Genomic DNA, 19895 nt, shown 5'->3' with positions numbered 1-19895 from the left:
TCTTTCTCCCAGGTCTTGTTATTACTACGAGTCAAGCCACTGCAGACACCGCGCGCACCGAAATTCTCCCCTGTGTGCAAGATCACGTTCAAGATCACCCTACAGCCGTAGGCCCAGGTGAGGGTGCATCATTTTCCCTCCTTCTCTTCCCATCCTCAACAGGACGTCATCTAAAATCCTATCCATCCCCTGTTTACTATTCATTTTGCTTGTTTGGGAAAATGGAGGTGGTTGACTTAATGATGAAGTTATGTTTCTCAGGTATGACAGCTACGAGGAATATCAGCACGAAAGACTCAAGAGGGAAGAATACCGCAAAGAGCATGAGAAGCGGGAGTCCGAAAGGGCCAAGCAGAGGGAGAGGCAGAGGCAGAAGGCAATTGTAAGCAGCTTGGAGCTCACTTTAATTTTAAAGGAGAGCTTCTTTCTCCTTTCCTTTTCCTTTTCCTTTCCTTCCCCACTCTCTCTCTTTCTGTAGATTAGAAAATAAACTAAAGCTAAGACTTTGTTAGAATATGCGATATTCAGCCTTTTGGTTTGGAAACATCACTGAGTCCCCAATCCCTCTGAACACAGATTATTGGAACACAACATGGTCATTCAGTACCTTTATCATTTTTACTTCAAATTTCTCATTCATCTGGAAGCTCATTACTATTTTCAATTTTTGTTTTCAAAAGTGGAGGGGGTAAAGATTTACTCCTATACTGGTTTCAGCTGGTCAGAGGGTGAATTTTTTTTTTTTTTTTTTTTACTGTTCACTGCTCCTTTTTTCTCTGAGTAGAAAATGAGGGGATGTCCCTGTTTGGTTTCTATTTTCATTGTTTTGGACATGAGGATTGGGTTGTCCATGAAGAGACTGGGTTCAAGTTAGATTTAAAGGTGGCAGTAGAGGAAGATTTGCTGAGGAAGTCATCATTTCTTGCTTGTGTGGGGTTTGCACCTGACTGGATAGCTGATGCATCCACATTTCTTAGGAACTGCTTTGAAGTAAGCCAGTATGTATTTCAACACCACTGACTGTAGGGTATTGCATTCACTTGATGTATAGATAGTACAGACCCTTAGGTGTAAAGACCCATGTGATATTAAGCTTGTTCATACTCTGCCAGTCTGTTTTAGCAGCTGCCTGCTAATGGGTAGGCTTTACTCTAGCTCCCTCCCAGTGTTTTTCATCCTAGACCTTGGATGGCAAAAACAGAGGCACTCCAATTGTCAGTATTGTCCATGGCAGACATTTCTAATCGATTATAGAACTCTTTCCCACTGAGCCCCCTTGAACTCTTTGGGTCTTTCCCAACATGGTGCTCCACGGAGCCCTGACTAATCGATCAGAAATAGCAATGATCTTGTTTACTGCAGCTGCTTGTCTGTGCTGGCTTCTAAGAGACATTTCGATGAAGACCAGCTTTTGATGTATTTTGCATGTGAGTTAACTGAGGCTTAGGGAAATGATTTTTAACTGTAAAGATGAGATTTCTATGATACCTCTAAGAAAACCTACTACCATCAACAAAATCTTGACAATACATAAAAGAACGGACTAATAAAGTAAAAAATCAAGCAGTGGCTAATAGTTATCAGCTAGAAAAAAAGTTAACCGAGAAGTTTGGTAACTGCAGGTGCTCATGGAAAAAGAAGGAAGAAGTAATTGAATACTTAAACTAAAGGTTTAAGGTGTTTGCTGCCATTTAACTGTGAATCTACCTAGGACTGTACCAAAATGCTTTGTTCAAATTATAGAAGTTTTCTTCATTTTTCTCAACTTTCAAATGAGCTGTGATATTAAGTTCTGCCAGAGTATCATTAGTTAACACTTAAGACTAATGAAAAGTGAAAATTCAATTTTTCTAATTTTGCTGTATTTAATTAATGGCCTATTCAATAATTATAATAGCTCACATTTATATAGTGCCATATAGTTTACAAAGCCTTTTAATATGACACATTACAGTTAATCTTAACAAAAGAAAATCATGTTGAGCAAGCATGTAGGAAAATAGTTAGCCCAGTGTTTGCAAATTCATATCTTTTAAAATCCTTCATGTTTCTTCCCAAAGGTATGACATTAAAGAGAAAGATTAATAGTTCCATCACGTATTTGCTCATTTGGGAAAAATACACCATCATTATAACCAAAGCTGTGCAGCTAAATGTAGCTAAATGACATGTGCTTATTTTATTCCTTCTAAAGATGACATAGTGCCAGATACTTAACTAGAGTGCATAAAGAAAAGGAGGTGTCTTTTCATTTGTCTGTCTCTTTGCAAGAAGTCAAATAGGTGATTGGTCTACATTTCATAGTTGTTCCTGAGCTAAAAGTACTTTTGAGGTCACTAGCCTCAGACTGAAGGCAGATACCCCTTGCTTCCCCTTTTACAAATGTTGACCAGTTCCTTAGCTAATTTTTGACTAGGACAATCTTTATCAATTCTATTTGAAAGATGGCTTATATAGTACAAATATCAACTTGGATTACCTTAAATCATTATAAATTAACTAGACATTTGCATGATTTTGGCTTTGAGATTTGTTTTTGTTTTGAAAAGCAGATTTTAAAAAACTAGCACATAGACATTATTTACATTACCAACACAGCTATATACAGGTAAAGAAAGTTTTGAGGCTGTGAAGATTCAGGACTTACTGTTAAACCAAATCCTTCTTAGACATTAATGTGCTGTTATTGATAGTGTTATATGCTATTTCTGCTTAACATAAATTAAAACTCATGACTGTTTATGTGACAAACATTTGCTACATACTTGCAGTACAAAATTAGGTAAGACCTGGTCCCCACATCCAGGGAGCTCCAAGTCTACTGACAGGTAAAGATATGCAAAAAGGCATGAGTGTGATAATTGCTCTTTTAGAAGGTATATTTGAGGTACTGTGGTGGAGTAGAGGTGGACACCCAGACTTGGGAATGAGGGAGGGAATCCCTAGAGAGCATGAGATGTGAAATCTAAAGGAACAGAGGGCACAGGTAACCTATGCTGTCCAATATGGTTGTCATTAGCTGTACAGCAAACTTAGCTAGTCCTGAATTAAGATGCCCTATAAGTATGATTGGTTTTTGAAGACTTAATACAATCAGTGTGCAATACCTTGTTAATATTTTTTATATCAATGCCAAGTCAAAAATGATAATATTTTGGCTATATTGAACTAAATAAAATATATTATTAAACTAAAATTTCTTGTTTCTTTTTATATTTAAGAAAATGTGCTTCTTAGAAAACTTAAAATTATATAGCTGTATTATATTTTTATTGGACATTGCTGTTCTAGGCAGAGGCTCTAACTCATATTGAGTCTCTGGAAAAGAACAAGGTGTAATGGGAAATTGTTAGTTGTTTAACTAGAACACTGGGGCATAGAGCAGCAAGAAATATTCTGAGGGGCTGTGAGGAAGCCAGATCCTTAAAGGTCCTGTAAGTCATGATAAGGATTGTGAAGTCTCTCCTGTAGGCATGGGCAAACTATTGAATGAGTTTACCCACAGGAAGATTTTCTGATTGATGTCCTTCCTCAAAACGATCTCTTTTCTTATGCCAGAATGTGTTTGTAAAGTGTATTTTTATGGACTTGGGCACAGAGATACGTCTGCCACAATTTTTCACTCATTTGAGTGGATTAGCTCGAGGAGTCATTCATGAAAGAACTAAAGGAGCCAGGATCACCTGCCTATGTTGGTCGCATAGCTGGTTTCCATTCATATTTTGGTGTACCCTTAAAGTAATGAGTACATAGCAAATTACTTTTGGAATATCTTGGGTGCAGTCCTGGATTAGCCATTAATTCAGACAATGTTATAATTAGGGGTTCAGGAAATGAAAGAAATAATATTCAAATAATTTAATAATTAATGTTTTATAAAATTAAAGTCATCTTTGCTGTGTGGTCTATATTGCTTTCGAGTTCTATAAGGAGATAGTTTAGGGGTCTGTAAACATTTCTTTGCTTATGCCTCTAAAAATCTTTCTCCACACCAACCTGAGTGCATCAAATCAGAGCTAAGAGAACACTAATAATTAGTAATTCCTAATACAGAATCACATATTGTGGTTGAATATTACCATTAATGTGCTACTTTCCTCCAATTTTCACCCAAACTCCTTCTCAAAAACCAGTTCGCTCTCTGCCTTTCTCAGTTTCACTGACTTGAAATAATTCAGGTTATATTGGAACTCTGCATGGCAGCGTTTAGTACTTAATGTCTAAACCGTCACTGCTCTAATTTCTTGTAGAGTTCTAAGTCCGACTCCATTTGCAATCTGTACAGTTTTCTGCCAGAAAACATGATAATGGGATGTTAATTTAAAGGGCAAATCGGGACATTATGATATGGCTCAGTGCTTAAAACCAGAACCAGATGTGTTTAGGCAGTGACTGCCATTTCATTTCTTTTTCCATTGGCTAGTGCAGCCCAGGAGCCATGAATAGTGCTTCATCACTGATAATTATCAGCTTTTTCAGGTGAAAAAAACAAAAAATAGTTACATTATTTCTCATAGTCACTCTTTTTGGAGGAAATAATTTTCTCTTCAATCGTTTTTCAAGATACATTGCATGTGAATGAATATATATATTATGAATCTAAGCTCACTATTTAGAAATTATAGGTTGGATTAAAAGTAGTTAGACATATTCTCGGTCTATAGTTTTCATGTTTTCTGACTTACCAGTGTGTTTACCAGTATCTTAGCTCTTGCTTGCATATTAGCTCTTAAGCAAACTAACCTGGAGTTATTCACATTTACCCAACCTTAGACATGAACGCAGTCATGTGGTAGTTCCCTGAGTAGTGCTTGGATGGGGGTAACTTTGGAAAGCTAAGTGCTATAGTTTTGTTTCTCCCCTAAGAGTGCCCCCTAGTGGTAGGCACTTACTGATTGCTGCCAGGTTAGATAAAGATAAGCGTAATCAATATGATGGGCAAGAGAGAAGAACCTTTTTTGGTATTTCGTTCAAGTTTTGGCATTTTCTTTTTGTCCAAAAATGCTTGGCCATTCATCCTTCTCACTTTATCATTCAGATAGAGGACCTAGCTACAGCAGTCACTCTAGAAATGCCATGGGTTTTATCCATTCATCTCATCTGAAGTATTTGTAATATCTTTGGCGTTTTTGAGGAAGTCAGGTTATAGCTAATCTGGAAATGAACACAGATCTAATTTACATACAGTTTCCTTAGCATTGGAGGAAGAATTTTTACATTATCTTGACTTTGAAATGTAGAATAAAAGTTCTGAGAACGAAAGTCTAAATCATATTAGGCTGTTCCTTGTTGTTACGTAGCACTGTGGAATATTTTAGTGAGTTAACCTATAAAACATCAAGCATAGTATTTTGCATATATTAGAATTCAATAAATGTTACTCTCCCTACTAATTTCTTTTATTACTTAGTCAAACCCCTTTTATCAGGAGTAGCTTATTTGATGAAAACAATCATTGTATGTTTTCCCCAGCCAACTGAGAGACACTATTGAGACTCCTTTTGATAAAGATTTTGATAATACAAAGGTAGTTAATTCAGTGAGGTTTTTTTTTCTTTATCCTCTGTATTTTGATATAATGATGATTTACTATACCTGTTAATACAACATAAATCTTCAATTTTATTATCCACCCCATCAGCAAAGTAGCTTTTGTGAAAATTGAAGCTAAAAGATACTTGATAAATGTTCCATCCTCCCCAATAGTGAAAACTAGTCTGAAAATCATTTTTCAGGGACCTTTTTCCAAAGGTTTAGAGTTCCTCCAAGCCTTTACGAAGTTGGAAATATTATTAAGCATTTTGATTTCTTTTCCTTTCATCTCCTGTTTAGAAATTAATGTCTTGAAAAATTGGCTGCAAATGTTAAGGTTTTTTAAAGCTAAAGAATCTATTCATCTGCCTAATAAAACTACAACATATTAAAATAATCAGTTCTTTGCTAGACATTTTGGCCAATCTTGGGAAGATATTTGCCTTTGCATTTTTAGACCTTCAGATGCCTTTCATTTTCATTTTTAGCACTAGAAAAACTGAGCACTCAAATCATTCTCACAAATGAGAATTTCAACATGTATTCAATCTCTAATCTTTGTAAGGAAGCAAGACATGGTCCCATTCCTGTGTTTCATAAAAGGTGATAATAGACAAGTAGATAATTTAAATGATCGTGGACCAACTCTTTAGATTTCTGTTTCTCCTGCTTAGGATGTGTCTTCTTTTTACTGCAGAATGTATCAGTATCCAAAAAGATCCTCTGGTTTATCTTCTTTGTGGGATCATTGTTGGGTACAGCCTTGTATAAAGAAGCAATTCAAAGACTGCATATGGACGTGCATATGGTCGATTTTAGCTTTAACTTCAAATTTCCTTGAATACGTAGACTGTGTGTATTCCCATAATGGTAGTTAAGCAATTTCTTTGTGATGGTTCAATTTCTTTCTCTCTGAGTTTCCCCCTTCTTTTCTTTTATACAGTAGTAACCTTCCTAAAAAGGCTCATTAAAAAAAAATCTGTAACACCCACGTAAGCAGGCGCCAGAAAGTTTAGATAAGAGTCCCATCACATTTGGCTGTTGGGCTGGTGCTGGCTGCATAAATAGAATGGAATGCGGTGTTATGACTCCCTTGCTCAAGTGCGCAGCACTGCCCCAGGAGGAGCCTCACCATCCATTTATATTTATTGACCTCCAGAATGGGCTAACTTCTCTGAAACAACCCAATTACTGCCTTCAATTGAGACATGCAATCTACATGGAAGTGAATCAAACAGGCTGTTCTTTTTGCTGTACTTCACCTGGTCAGTTATTTAGGTTCAATAGCTGGTGTCATAAGAATTGTGTTTTATTGACTATTTCAGTGGAGCTCCACCTCTGATTTTCAGAGGTGATTTTTAAGAGTGAGAGTCCTACAAATAACATAGCTGCCCTACACTTCTTACACTTAAACCTGCACAAGAAAATCACGGAGACCTTTGTTAATTCCCTCAGCTGAGCTACCTGGGCAAAGTTTTCCGATGATTTAGCACCAAAACTTACTTTCATTCTCCATTATTTTAGAGTCTCAGAGAGTAAGAACCACACTTAGGCGTCTTTGATATAATGAAGGGTATGAGAGTTAAGTGTTAAAAGTGATTAATTGGGGAGTGATTGATTTTTCAACATATTGATTGATTTTTCATTGAGACTCTGATACTTCGAGTACCCGCAGAATATAGTGGTCACTAGGACAGATATGGTTTCTGTTTTCATTGTACGGAAAGATAGACATTAAACACTGAATAAACTATTAATTATTTAATTATAATGGGACATAGAACTACAATGGAGAAATAGAGTGTGCTATAAGAACAGCTAATAGGAAGCTTGACCTCATCTTAAGTCTCAGAAAGGAAATGATTATTGAGTTAAGTGTAATTCTAGATGGCATATGTATGTTGGTGGAGGGGAGTGAGAGGTAGTATGTGAAGTATATTCCAAGTAGCAGGGGAAAGGTCAAAGGCCCTGGGAGAGGAAGGAGCACAGTCCTTCCAAGGACTGATAAAGGCTCAATGTGGCTGGAAAAGAGTAAAGGAAAGAATGGAATGTGGGTGACAAAGGCCATGGTGGACACAGGCCCAGACTATGCAGGGCCTGTAGGTCCTGTTAATATCTTAGGTCTTCCCTTGAAAGTTATGAGAAGTCATTGAAATGTTTTAGACAGTAATTGACATGATCAGATTCCTGTTCCCTTAGCAAAGACTATGCTGATTGAAGTGAATAAATTGCTTGGAGGAGGGTAAATACAGATATGGGATCCAAGTTAAGAAGCTATTGTGCTAGTCCAGAAAGAGATGCTAGCAGCTTTGTTTAGGGAAGCTGAAATCAAGGAGACAGACTAGAGAGAGACTTAGGAGGTAAAAATCAAGAGGACTTAATGAGTGACTGGATAGGTGGAGGGGACTCAGAGGGAAGAGCCAAGGAAGATACTCAGGTTTTGTCCTGAATAACTGGCTACATAAAGTTAAACTTAAACAAGAACATTGGAGAAATACCTGCCGTGAAGAGGGCAGAACTTGAGAGTTTGGTTTGGGTAATGTTGGTCTAGATTGAAGTGCCTAGGGAACATCCAACCTGAGATGTCAAATAGATAGTTGTCCATGTAAGTCTGAAGTTCAGAGGAACTTCCTTGATGAAAATAGAAATATGAATGTTGCATATGGTGAAAAAACATAAGGCATGGATGACCAGATTACCTAGGAGGACATGTGTTATAGAGGCTGTGAATTGTTCACTTACATTCTGCAAGTACTTAATAAGTGCCCATTTCTTGCCAGATCCTTTGCTAAATACTGGCATATGAAAAGGAAAGACACTCAATAAGTAATACAGGGCATCTCTTTGACCTAAACTAAATTACTGTTTGCATCATCAAGGACAGGATACTCTAAGTACATCCAGAGAAAACTCTTAGGCAAGTTAGATCTATACCTTGGTCCTTTGCTTCCTCTTCTTTGCTTCCATCTAACTTAAATCCTGTAAGCTTAAGTTCATTTCATTCTTGTTTGTTCTTGATGGACGTATGGATTAGTTGGTAAGCACATTCTTGACGTTAACTCTTCATATTTTTGTAAAAGTTCTCTTTTGAGAGACACCATCACTTTTAGCCTTGTCTCCTTTGAACAAGAGGTATAGGATTGTTTTTTACACCAAGTGTTTCTTAGTGTTTTGTTAAAACCATAAAATCCATCCTCAGGCTGTAAGATATTCTCCCCATATTTTGTAGGTTATAAATTGCTGATGACTTTCGTATTATGATGATATTGACTCCACTTGTGAAAATCAGGCCACACCTTTCTAGTCTGTTTCTAAAATAAGATTCATTGGAAAAGTGAAATTTATAGCCTCTTTTATAGCTCTTATTCTTTAGAGACTCATGCCCTGAAATAGACTACCTTCTTAGACTGCATTTTTCAAATTATTGTCTTTGGACCACCTGCTTCAGAATCCCTGGTGTATGCTTGTTAAAAAATGAAGATCATTGAAACCTGTCTTTCAGTTCTTTAAAAGAAATACAGATGAGTTAAATCCCCCAAATTTGCATTTTTAATAAACACCCAAGGTAATGTTCATTTATCCTAGAGTTTAAGAATCATTATTTTGAGGGATGTTGACATCTGTACCTCTCATTATTAGAGTTAATGAGAAGTTAAACAGTTTGCAAACCAGGTTAGGTTCTTACCAAGTTTGAGGGTTAATAATCAAGTCACAGGTGTTAAAAATATTTAATAGGTATCGGTCAGCTATTCAGTGATAACAAGTCCACATTACACATATTTCTTTTCTAACCATCAAGTTCCTGTGAGAGAAGAACAGAGATGGATAGAAAAAGTAGAGAATGAGTTGCAGAAGAAAGCGCAGGTGAGAAAGTGCTATTGAAGAGGTGGAAAATAAAACTTGGTTTAACGTAGTCTTCCCTTCAGCTTTACTGTATATTTTGCTTTAATTGCCAGTTCAATCTGTTCTTGTTTTGCACGATTGTGCATTTATGAATGTTTCTAGAGGTTCAATCCTATCTTCAGAACTAGCGAAAGTCTCTCTTCCTCCCCCCTCCCCTTGCCCCCGCCCCCAGGAAGAACGCCGTGTGATTTATGTTGGTAAAATCAGACCTGACACAACACGAACAGAACTGAGGGACCGTTTTGAAGTTTTTGGTGAAATCGAGGAGTGCACAGTTAATCTGCGGGAGAATGGGTAAGAATCTCCCAGATTATTTCTTGTTTAGAAGCTGACATATGTAAAAACTTATGGCCATAATATTACTAGGATGGGAATGCTTTGACAGATGACATGCTGAGTTCGGGATCTTATTTATTTTCTTTTATCCCTATTTATTAATCTTTCTAGCTGAGATTTCCTGTCCCAGAAGTAACTATTTAGCGACTTGACAGGACAATCACACTGATAAATGGATGCAGTGGTTCAGACGCTGGCACCAGTGAAGTGTCCTCAAGTAGAAAGGGTTACAGTCGTATATGCTAATGCTTCTTCACTGGCTTTGAACTTCTCTTCTTTGTCCGCTTCAGAGACAGCTATGGTTTCATTACCTACCGGTATACCTGTGACGCTTTTGCTGCTCTTGAAAACGGATACACTTTACGCAGGTCGAATGAAACTGACTTCGAGCTGTACTTTTGTGGACGCAAGCAATTTTTCAAGTCTAACTATGCAGACCTAGGTATGGATTTTTCTGTACATGGGATGAGGAATCCATGACGTAGGGCTCAGAGTGGAAACAAATGTGAACTGTAGGCCCATTGGGCTGGACATCACTTTGCTTTACCAGAGAGAATATTTGAATACAGATTTTATCTTATGGTTTACTTTTTAATGTACACAAGTTTCAGAAACAATGGGCTTAGGTTTTGGCAACAAAGGAGAGAAGTAAATTTTTGGTACTCTCTGCCCACATGCTAAACTCCTTTATTATTTGTATGTGTGTGTCAGCATGTGTTTATTATTTATGTCGTGTGTGTGTGTGTGTGTGTGTGTGTGCACTTGTGATCTGCTATTGCTTTCCATGCCTACCCTGAATCCTATTCTGTAATATGATGACCAGCACATTGTCAGCATTGTCTAGGGAATAGAATATGCAAACGTCTTGCTCTTTTTTCCTTATTATTGTGCAAACTCCTAGAAATCTTAACATTTTCTACAAATTACAACTTTAGAGGAGCAAATAAGATTTCATATGCTATACTTTAAGACAAAAGAAGAGAAAAACTTTTTTTGTTTGAGTGCTTCCAAATGCTAGACGCTGTGCCAGGAGCTTGTAAGCATTTTCTCATTTAATTAATAGAACAATTTAGGAGATGGATATTATTATTTGCATCCGATTTTACAGATAAGGAAACTGAAGTATACATAAGTACTCATTTTTGCTGTTATAAAAGCTATACAGACTCAAGGAGTAAAATTTGGAAAACATAAAAAAGTAGTAAGAAAAATAATAAGATCACCTGTCAGCCTTGGAGATAACCACTATTACCCAGTGTGTGATTTGCAGTCTGATATTTTGTCTTAAAACTCAAATTTCTTATAGTTGAGGACATTTTATATGTATATAAATGTTTAAATCCTACTTTTCTCAATTAATATAAATTGATTTTCTGCTATGATTCAAGGACTGAAAGAACTTATCAATATGTTTTAAGGGCTATATAGTATTCTGCTGGGGGAATGGTACTTTTATATTTAATCATTCTATGATAGCTAAATATGTATTTAATTTCAATATTTTGATATTATAAATAATGCCAAAATGGACATCTTAATTTCCTTTCTAATTTCAGTTTGGCTCCTTTGCATGTCATTCCCTGTCTAATGTGTGTATTGTAAGCCTTTAAATTCTTTGATGAAGGAAGGAGAATGGTAAATGTGCATATGATAAAATTATTTTAAATCAATTTATAATAATCATAAAATTAACTCATAAATCTATTCCTAAGTGTTATTATGTATCTGTCTGCAATTGCATTGGCTTTGGTATAAAGAAAGAAGTGAATGTCAAATACAGGGATATTTTTTCTCCCTTCCACTGAAGGGATGTCTTCCTAGAGTAATTGATAGAGGTGGTGTGCATTGTTCATAGAGGGAATATGCTATAATTCACTTCAGGAGCTAAACAGATAGGATGTAGCAGGAGAGAGGCAGCTGACTGTTAGAGAGATAGAGGCTAGGGATGAAAATATAAAAGGTGGCAAGTCATTTGTTCAAATGTTGGCTGATAAAACCAGTCAAGACAGATTGAAGTCTTGAGTTGATTTGACTTACTTTCTTCAGTGATGAAGGCCAGGGTGTTTCTAGTCTCTCAAAGCATCTAGAGTTTAAAATAAGCTACCTAGAGGGACCTTAGATCACAATTCATCACTGGTAGAGGGAGGATTGGATGGTATTTCCTAATGGCACTGGAGCCTCCCTGAAATATTTTTAAGAATGCTTGCCCTCTTGTTATCTCTCTGCCTAGCCAGCAGCAGTAGAGACTTTGCCATTGCTACGTTAGCTCTGTGTTTTCTCACGAGTGTGTTTGACGTGCACTGTAGTAGCATATGGGTTTTGCCCGTTTCCTCAAGACCTACAGTTGCATGCAGGTAGTCGATCTGAAAGTAGGCATGATGTGGTTAAAAGAGCTCTGACTTTGGAATCTTGCAGACCTGGTTTTGAAACCTGACTTAGCTTCTGACCTTGAGCAAAACAGTTAAACTCCCTCTGCTTCTGATTCTTCATTTGCAAACTACTTTATGATGCTGCTGTGAAGATTAAATAAATGTATGTGAAGCTCTGGCATAGAAGAGGTGCTCAATAAATAGCTATAATTAAAACTGGTGGGAATGAGAAGTTGGAAATTTCAAGTTATTTTAAAATGGAAGAATCAATATCAGGGGCTAGCTTTGGAAATGAACAGCATTTATATGTGTCTTGTCTTTGTCCCCTGAAGAATTCAAGTTAAATGCTTCAGGGTATGGCCACTGGATATAGTGAACAAAAGATTGTACGGGACTCATAGAGGGACTGGGAGCTTACATGTGTGTCAAGAATAAAGTGAAAATGATGTGATACAGATTAAGTTTAGCAAGAATGAAGTGACCCTTTAGCAAGAGTATTTGTTTGACAGATCTAACTTTTTTTTTTTTCTGGTTTTATTTGCTCCTGCAAATTAAGTTAGTTCACACATTCTGTTTCTCTACTACTGAGGCCTCATATGGTTACCACAATACTATTAGTGCAAAACATAATGATTCCAATTACTATTCTTGAGCCAGTTTTATAAATGAGACTTGGAATTTAAAAGAACAATCAAAATTACCATTATGAAACCAGGATTTAAATCCATGAATCTGTAATCTGTGTCTTTGTATTTACTGTCTTATAAACATGTGGATCTTTCTGAAAGATAGGAAACATAGAAATTAAATGAGGAATTTAGGACCAGAATAGGAGAATGGGTCATTATTACAAATACAATAATAATTTTTTGATCAGGAATTAGTTATGGTGTAGAACTTAAGTATCTGAGAAAAATGAAATAACATATCACAAACTCTTTATTAACTCAAAGAAATGCATTACTTTATCAGCATCTTGTATATATGCATAACTTAACTTCCACCCTAGCCATTCATTGATAAGCCATTCCCAGATCCCAACAAAAATATTTTCAACCACAGTTTTTAATAGGCTGGTGTTGAAGATTAATACATTCATTCAACAACAAGTCATTTTAGTACCTACTTTGTGCCAACAGATTTCTAGATACTAAAAATGGATGTGTTTCTCTTTCTACAGTGTCATTATTTCTAACAACTAATTTTTAAAAATAATTAAGAGTGGCTTTCAGTTTACTCCAATGAAAATTTTATTATCTTACTCATTTTGCAATAACCTTCCTTTAGTGGGAAGAATGGGGTCGATTAGATGTTATCGTCTCAGGAATTGCATGTAACCACAATCTATCTTCATGCAAAAAAAAGATTTTGTGGGTGCTTCTACTATATGACACAGTAGGCCTATATAAGTGCTTATATGCTTGTAAATACCAGGCATGATAGTTCATAGTGAAGAAACTCTTGAGAACCACTGTTTCAAAATACTTTTTGCCAATGAAAATCCACAAACACTGAAATTCTGGGTTTCATATGCCTTTTCCAACATTAAGGCATTTTAAACATTCTCAAAATTCCCTCCCAGGAAGGATTCACAGGTATGTTTTTGATAGGTCTGTGCTGACCTTCCTGTCACACATACTCCCATTATCAGGAGGCTCTTCCGTCGTCCTCCAACACGTCAGTGGGATTCTGACCTCATCGCTCTCTAGCAGTGAGCAGGACTTCCTTTCTTGTCTGTTTCTAGGGAAAAGACTTTGATTTGAGCAATAGTGGTGTGTGAGGCTTTAATAATACAAGCAAACTACTCATTAGGCTATGAAGAAAAGGGTGGAAGCCAGTGTAATTTAAGAATTGACTATGTAAGATGTTAGTGAGGGAAGACTGGCCATTTTTGTCCTTCCTCTTATGTCCTAGGCCAACTGTAAATGCTGTTACCTGGAAAAAAAACTTGCTTGAAAAAAAAAAGTCAAGACAAAGGATGATAAGAAGGAAAGAAAAAAAGAAGTGAGGGAAATTCCTTGTCTTGAAATCTAAGATGGGTAACACAGATTGAAGTTTAGGGGTAAAAGTCAGGTCAGTGCTGGAGAGCTTGAGGGATTACAACCTTTTCAGCAAGACAGCTTGTGTGGGCGATGATTATGCCTCCATATTATCTAGCGTTACACTCTTCTGTCCCTTTGGATATTTCTATTTTGTAACTTATTCTGGGCAAAACACAGAAATGTTCATATTTGAGTAGGATTGTTAATGTTTCCCAAAAAGGTTTCATGTCCCTTCAAATAAGTGCTTTCAAAAGAATGAATGTATTTGCAAAAGGCTGTCTACTATGTTTCCAAGATATCCTTTCTCACCTAAAAGACCAGCAGTTATACCTGACTTGTTTATAAATGTCAGTGGAGAAAAATAAAAAATATTTAACGAAATTTCACTTTATATCCAACATTGTGGAAGCAGATCAGTTTTGTTAAGGGCTATCAGACCTAGCATGTGGAACTTTGCACAAAAGCCGAGCTGGACTAGCATAAGGTCTAAGAAAAACCGTGGCTTTATTTATACTTGCATATTTTTCCTCTCCTCTTGATGAGCAAAGAGGCTGAATTTGTCCTCTTTGGATATGAAGTACATCCCTAAACCTTCCAATTTGGGGAGAGTTTGTGCCAGTCTTGCTGGAATGCCCCAAGGTACTGGGGTCAATGACTGTATCATATGTCCCTCCTGCATAAAAGGGGAGCAGCAGGGTGGTGAGTGGGTGAAGGTCGGATGACTGTCTCTCCCACTTAACTGGCTTTTATGTTCAATGAAATCAATCGTATTGAATAGTAAAATTAGTTTCAACATCTACTCTCTCCTCCTCATCTAGGTTGTTGAGGAACCCTGGGTAAGCCATTTAACACTTCAGGAAGGGGATGATGGTTCTTTTAAAAAGTATATTGATTGGATATGTTGTTATTGAATAGAGATATTAGGTATGTTCTGATTACTCCCTAGGAATGTTTAAGACTGACACCAGTCAAGAGAGTAGTGTTTTGAATGCTCATCAGTCGTTATTCTCTGCAAATATAAACATACTTCTACATATAAATTGAACATTTCCTATAAATTTGGGCATATTTTTAAAAGTCTATCAGTTGGATAAGTTGCTGCCAAATCAGGCAATGTTGAATTGGATGATTGAGTTAATGACCACCAGAAGAGGGTGCGTCTAACCCAACCTGGGTTTCTTCCAGATTCCAACTCAGATGACTTTGACCCCGCCTCCACCAAGAGCAAGTATGACTCCCTGGATTTCGATAGTTTACTGAGAGAAGCTCAAAGAAGCTTGCGCAGGTAACATGTTCCCTGGCTGAGGATGACAGAGGGACGGTGAATACCTCATGGGACAGCGCGTCCTTCCCTAACAGACTATTACAAGTCATACTAAGGAATTTCTCCTACTTTACACTCTGTATAAAAACAAAACAAAACAACAACAATACAACAAGAACAACAACAATGGTTTACATGAACACAGCTGCTGAGGAGACAAGAGACAGAATGGATATCGAGTAAGCACATGTTTATTTGTGGGTGTCAGCTTTGTTTCCCTGGAGTCTCTTGGTGACGGAGTGTGTGTGTGTGTGTGTGTGTGTGTGTGTGTGTGTGTGTGTGCACATGCACGCCTGGTTTGGGGAAATATGCACGTACAGTTGGGGGACTGGGGGCACCTGACCAGAGTGTGCCAGGGCAAACCACTTCAAATGGCAGCAGTTCCATGAAGACAAACTTAAAACCTAGAACTTCAAAATGTTCATATTCTATTCAAAAGGAAAAAAAAAAGAAATGCACACATTCAAAAGGGAAGAAGACCAACCAACCATAAACCACCTGAAAATGACAGCCACTGATATCTGGGCATCTGCCTCCGTACTCTGGTTTTTCAGAAAGTGCAAATTCAACGTGAAGCAAGCTTTCTCTCATAACGTATTATATGACAATCCCGAAGAAAACACAGGTTCTGAATAGGACTAATATCCTTTCTCGCTCTCTTTTTCTCCTTTTTTTCTTTTTTCCTGTCGCTATGGAATCTGTGTGGGAGAGGATACTGCGGGTACCACAGCGCTAAGCTCTCCTAACATTTTGAAGTTTCTGTAGTTCACCCTCTATTCTGACACCCATGTAAATGTCCAAATGTTGATCTTCCATTGCAAATTTCAAAAGCCTTGTCATTGGTCAAACGTGCAGCTTGTTCAGCGGTTCGTGCTGAGGAGCGGGCGTGGCGTTACAGTACTAACGAGAGTTGGGGAGGACTCTCTGGGATGTGTTCAGATAGTGTAATTGCTACATTCTCTGATGTAGTTAAGTATTTACAGATGTTAAATGGAGTATTTTTATTTTGTGTATATACTATACAACAATGTTCTTTTTTTGTTACAGCTATGCACTGTAAATGCAGCCTTCTTTTCAAAACTGCTAAATTTTTCTTAATCAAGAATATTCAAATGTAATTATGAGGTGAAACAATTATTGTACACTAACCTATTTAGAAGCTGAACTTACTGCTTATTATATATTTGATTGTAAAAAAAAAAAACACAAAAAGACAGTGTGTGTGTCCGTCGAGTGCAATAACAAAATGATGCTTTATGCACATCCATCCCTTCTTAGGTGAGCTTCAATCTAAGCATCTTGTCAAGAAATATCCTAGCCCCCTACAGGTATTAACCACTTATGCGATATTTTTCCACATTTTCTTGTTGCTTGTTTTTCTTTGAAGTTTTATACACTGGATTTGTTAGGGGAATGAAATTTTCTCATCTAAAATTTTTCTAGAAGATATCATGATTTTATGTAAAGTCTCTCAATGGGTAACCATTAAGAAATGTTTTTATTTTCTCTATCAACAGTAGTTTTGAAACTAGAGGTCAAAAATCTTTTTAAAATGCTGTTTTGTTTTAATTTTTGTGATTTTAATTTGATACAAAATGCTGAGGTAATAATTACAGTATGATTTTTACAATAATTAATGTGTGTCTGAAGACTCTCTTTGAAGCCAGTATCTCTTTCCCTTGGCAGAGTATGATGATGGTATTTATCTGTATTTTTTACAGTTCTGCATCCTGTATAGATACTGATATTTCATTCCTTTGTTTACTAAAGAGACATATTTATCAGTTGCAGATAGCCTATTTATTATAAATTATGAGATGATGAAAATAATAAAGCCAGTGGAAATTTTCTACCTAGGATGCATGACAATTGTCAGGTTGGAGTTGTGGTGTTTCATTTGGGAAATACAGCTTCTGCGGAAGCCCCGTTTCTACTTGCACTAGCATGGCCTCTGACGTTGTTGTTCTTGATGACCTTGCTTCTGCTAAATTCAATAAAAACTTCAGAAAAACCTCCATGTTGAGCATCAGGATTTCATCTGAGGGTGGAGCCCCTGGAATGGAAATCAGTAAAGTTTGGAGTGTGTATTCAAGTTTCTAAATTGAGATTCAATTACAGTTTGGCCGACGTGACTTTTCTGGAAGACATGATCTACCTACTACTTAATTGTTCTTTTCCTTTCTCTCGCCCAACACAATCTTATAACATGGATTTCACCCCCAGGCCAATGCAGCTAATTTTGATGGCTGTATTCATTTATCACCAGCATATTGTGTTCTGAGTGAATCCACTGTCTGTCCTGTCGGATGCTTGCTTGATTTTTGGCTTCTTATTTCTAAGTAGATAGAAAGCAATAAAATACTATGAAATAAAAGAACTTGTTCACAGGTTCTGCGTTACAACAGTAACACATCTTTAATCTGCCTAATTCTTGTTGTTCTGTAGGCTAAATGCAGGTATTTTAACTCTGTGTGAACGCCAAACTAAAGTTTACAGTCTTTCTTTCTGAATTTTGAGTATCTTCTGTTGTAGAATAATAATAATAGAAAAGACTATTAAGAGCAATAAATTATTTTTAAGAAATCAATATTTAGTAAATCATATTATGTGTTCAAGGACCAGACGCGTTCTCTATTTTGCCTTTAAATTTTTTGTGATCCAGTTTTAAATACATTCTCCTTTGCCCTGGATTGTTGACATGAGTAAAACACTTGGTTTCATTTCTTACTTATCAAAAGACAGCACTGCAGATTTCATGTCTAGGATTAATTTATCCCCCCTCTGGCCTGACAAATATTGTTACCGTGAAGATAGTTTTTCTCCATGGACTTCAAATTGCATCTAAAATTAGTGCAAAGAGAGAATTAGTAAACCATCGGAATAGAGCTTTTGTGTCTTATGCAGACACTGTGGGTAGCCTATCAAAATGTAAACTGTGTTCCTTTTATTTTTATTTTTAATTTTTTTTGGAAAGAATATTTCAAATGAACACATGCACCCCTGTCATCACTGGAGGCAAATTTCAGCATAGATCTGTAGGATTTTTAGATGACCGCGGGCCATTGCCTTCGTGCTGTGGTAAGTACCACATCTACAATCTTGGTAACTGAACTGGTGCTTTAGAAATGTGGGTTATTTTATTTTTTTAAAAAGAGATGTAGCAGAATAATTCTTCCAGTACAACAAAATCAATCTGTGCTCAAAGACGCTGAGAGCAACGCAGTTGGGCTGTCAACATTCAAAGCAGCAGAGGGGAGTTTTGCACTATTGGGGTATGATGGTTGGGTCCGTTGATAAAAGGAAACCTTTTCATGCCTTTAGATGTGAGCTTACAGTAGGTAATGATTATGTGTCCTTTTCTGATGGCTGTAACGAGAACTTCAATCACTGTAGTCTAAGACCTGATCTATAGATGACCTAGAATAGCCATGTAATATAATGTGATGATTCTAAATTTGTACCTATGTGACAGACATTTTCAATAATGTGAACTGCTGATTTGATGGAGCTACTTTAAGATTTGTAGGTGAAAGTGTAATACTGTTGGTTGAACTATGCTGAAGAGGGAAAGTGAGCGATTAGTTCTGCCCTTGCCGGGCTGTTTTTCCACCTGCCAATTCTACATGTATTGTTGTGGTTTTATTCATTGTATGAAAATTCCTGTGATTTTTTTTTTTTAATGTGCAGTACACATCAGCCTCACTGAGCTAATAAAGGGAAACGAATGTTTCAAATCTACTTCTGCTCTTCTTATTTATTGTAACCACACTGCTGGCCTGTTTCATAGAGATCAGTACGCCTTACTGGCTTATTATCATTCTATTTCCTCTCTGTATCTCCCTCCTTTCTCCCTGCTTTTCCATATTCATGGATGGATTTCAGCTCTAAGGTAACATGCACCTTCTGTATTTTACCTTGTCTCCTTTCAAATGACAAAGGCAGAACTGATAATCTCTATAATGAGAGGTGATGTGGAACATGGTCAAATGGATTAGCTCTGTTTTTGTACTTAACCCCAGAAAGTGTGTTTCTGTGTACAAGCCATTTCCCCTAGTGAGAAACCTGCTGAATATTCAGCTTAGGAAGCAGTTCTACTCTAGATAGACTGAATATTTCTCAGAGACTTGTAGCAGGATGCAGCCCCCCATCAGATGCAAGTTGTCAGGTTAAATGTGAGACAAGCTGATAGCTGGGGACATGGCTTGTTGTCAAGGTGTCCTCTGTGCCTTTCAGCTGTTTGGTGGTCTTAGCGATGGAGATGACGGGGAATGTATTATTAGTGCTCTGCCCTCTCCCGATTTCCGATGGTCATCCCACTCCCAACCACTGGTATTTGGTATGGCAAGATGCAAAATAAACATAGTATATCCTAAATATATCCCAGCTCCT

General features: G+C 37.0%; 1 protein-coding gene across 5 annotated transcripts in view; it reads left to right on the top strand.

Annotated features, from left to right (window-relative positions):
- PPARGC1A (PPARG coactivator 1 alpha) overlaps positions 1–19244 on the top strand; it is a 620182-nt gene extending 600938 nt beyond the window's left edge. For 3 of the 5 annotated variants that reach the window (XM_036921007.2, XM_036921005.2, XM_036921006.2), the window contains 5 exons: positions 13–117; positions 262–382; positions 9608–9729; positions 10062–10213; positions 15368–19244. In XM_036921007.2, the coding sequence (XP_036776902.1) occupies positions 13–117; positions 262–382; positions 9608–9729; positions 10062–10213; positions 15368–15471 (604 nt within the window). In that variant the 3' untranslated portion in view covers positions 15472–19244. The remainder of the gene's footprint in view (positions 1–12; positions 118–261; positions 383–9607; positions 9730–10061; positions 10214–15367) is intronic. The other 2 variants (XM_057502133.1, XM_057502134.1) reach the window with 2 other exon arrangements.
- The last annotated feature ends 651 nt before the right edge of the window (positions 19245–19895 follow it).

The sequence above is a fragment of the Manis pentadactyla genome, chromosome 5 (genome assembly GCF_030020395.1).
Source record: "Manis pentadactyla isolate mManPen7 chromosome 5, mManPen7.hap1, whole genome shotgun sequence".
NCBI lineage: Eukaryota > Metazoa > Chordata > Mammalia > Pholidota > Manidae > Manis > Manis pentadactyla.
The sequence above is the reverse complement of the archived record's forward strand: the minus strand, read 5'-3'. Positions and strand labels throughout refer to the sequence as shown.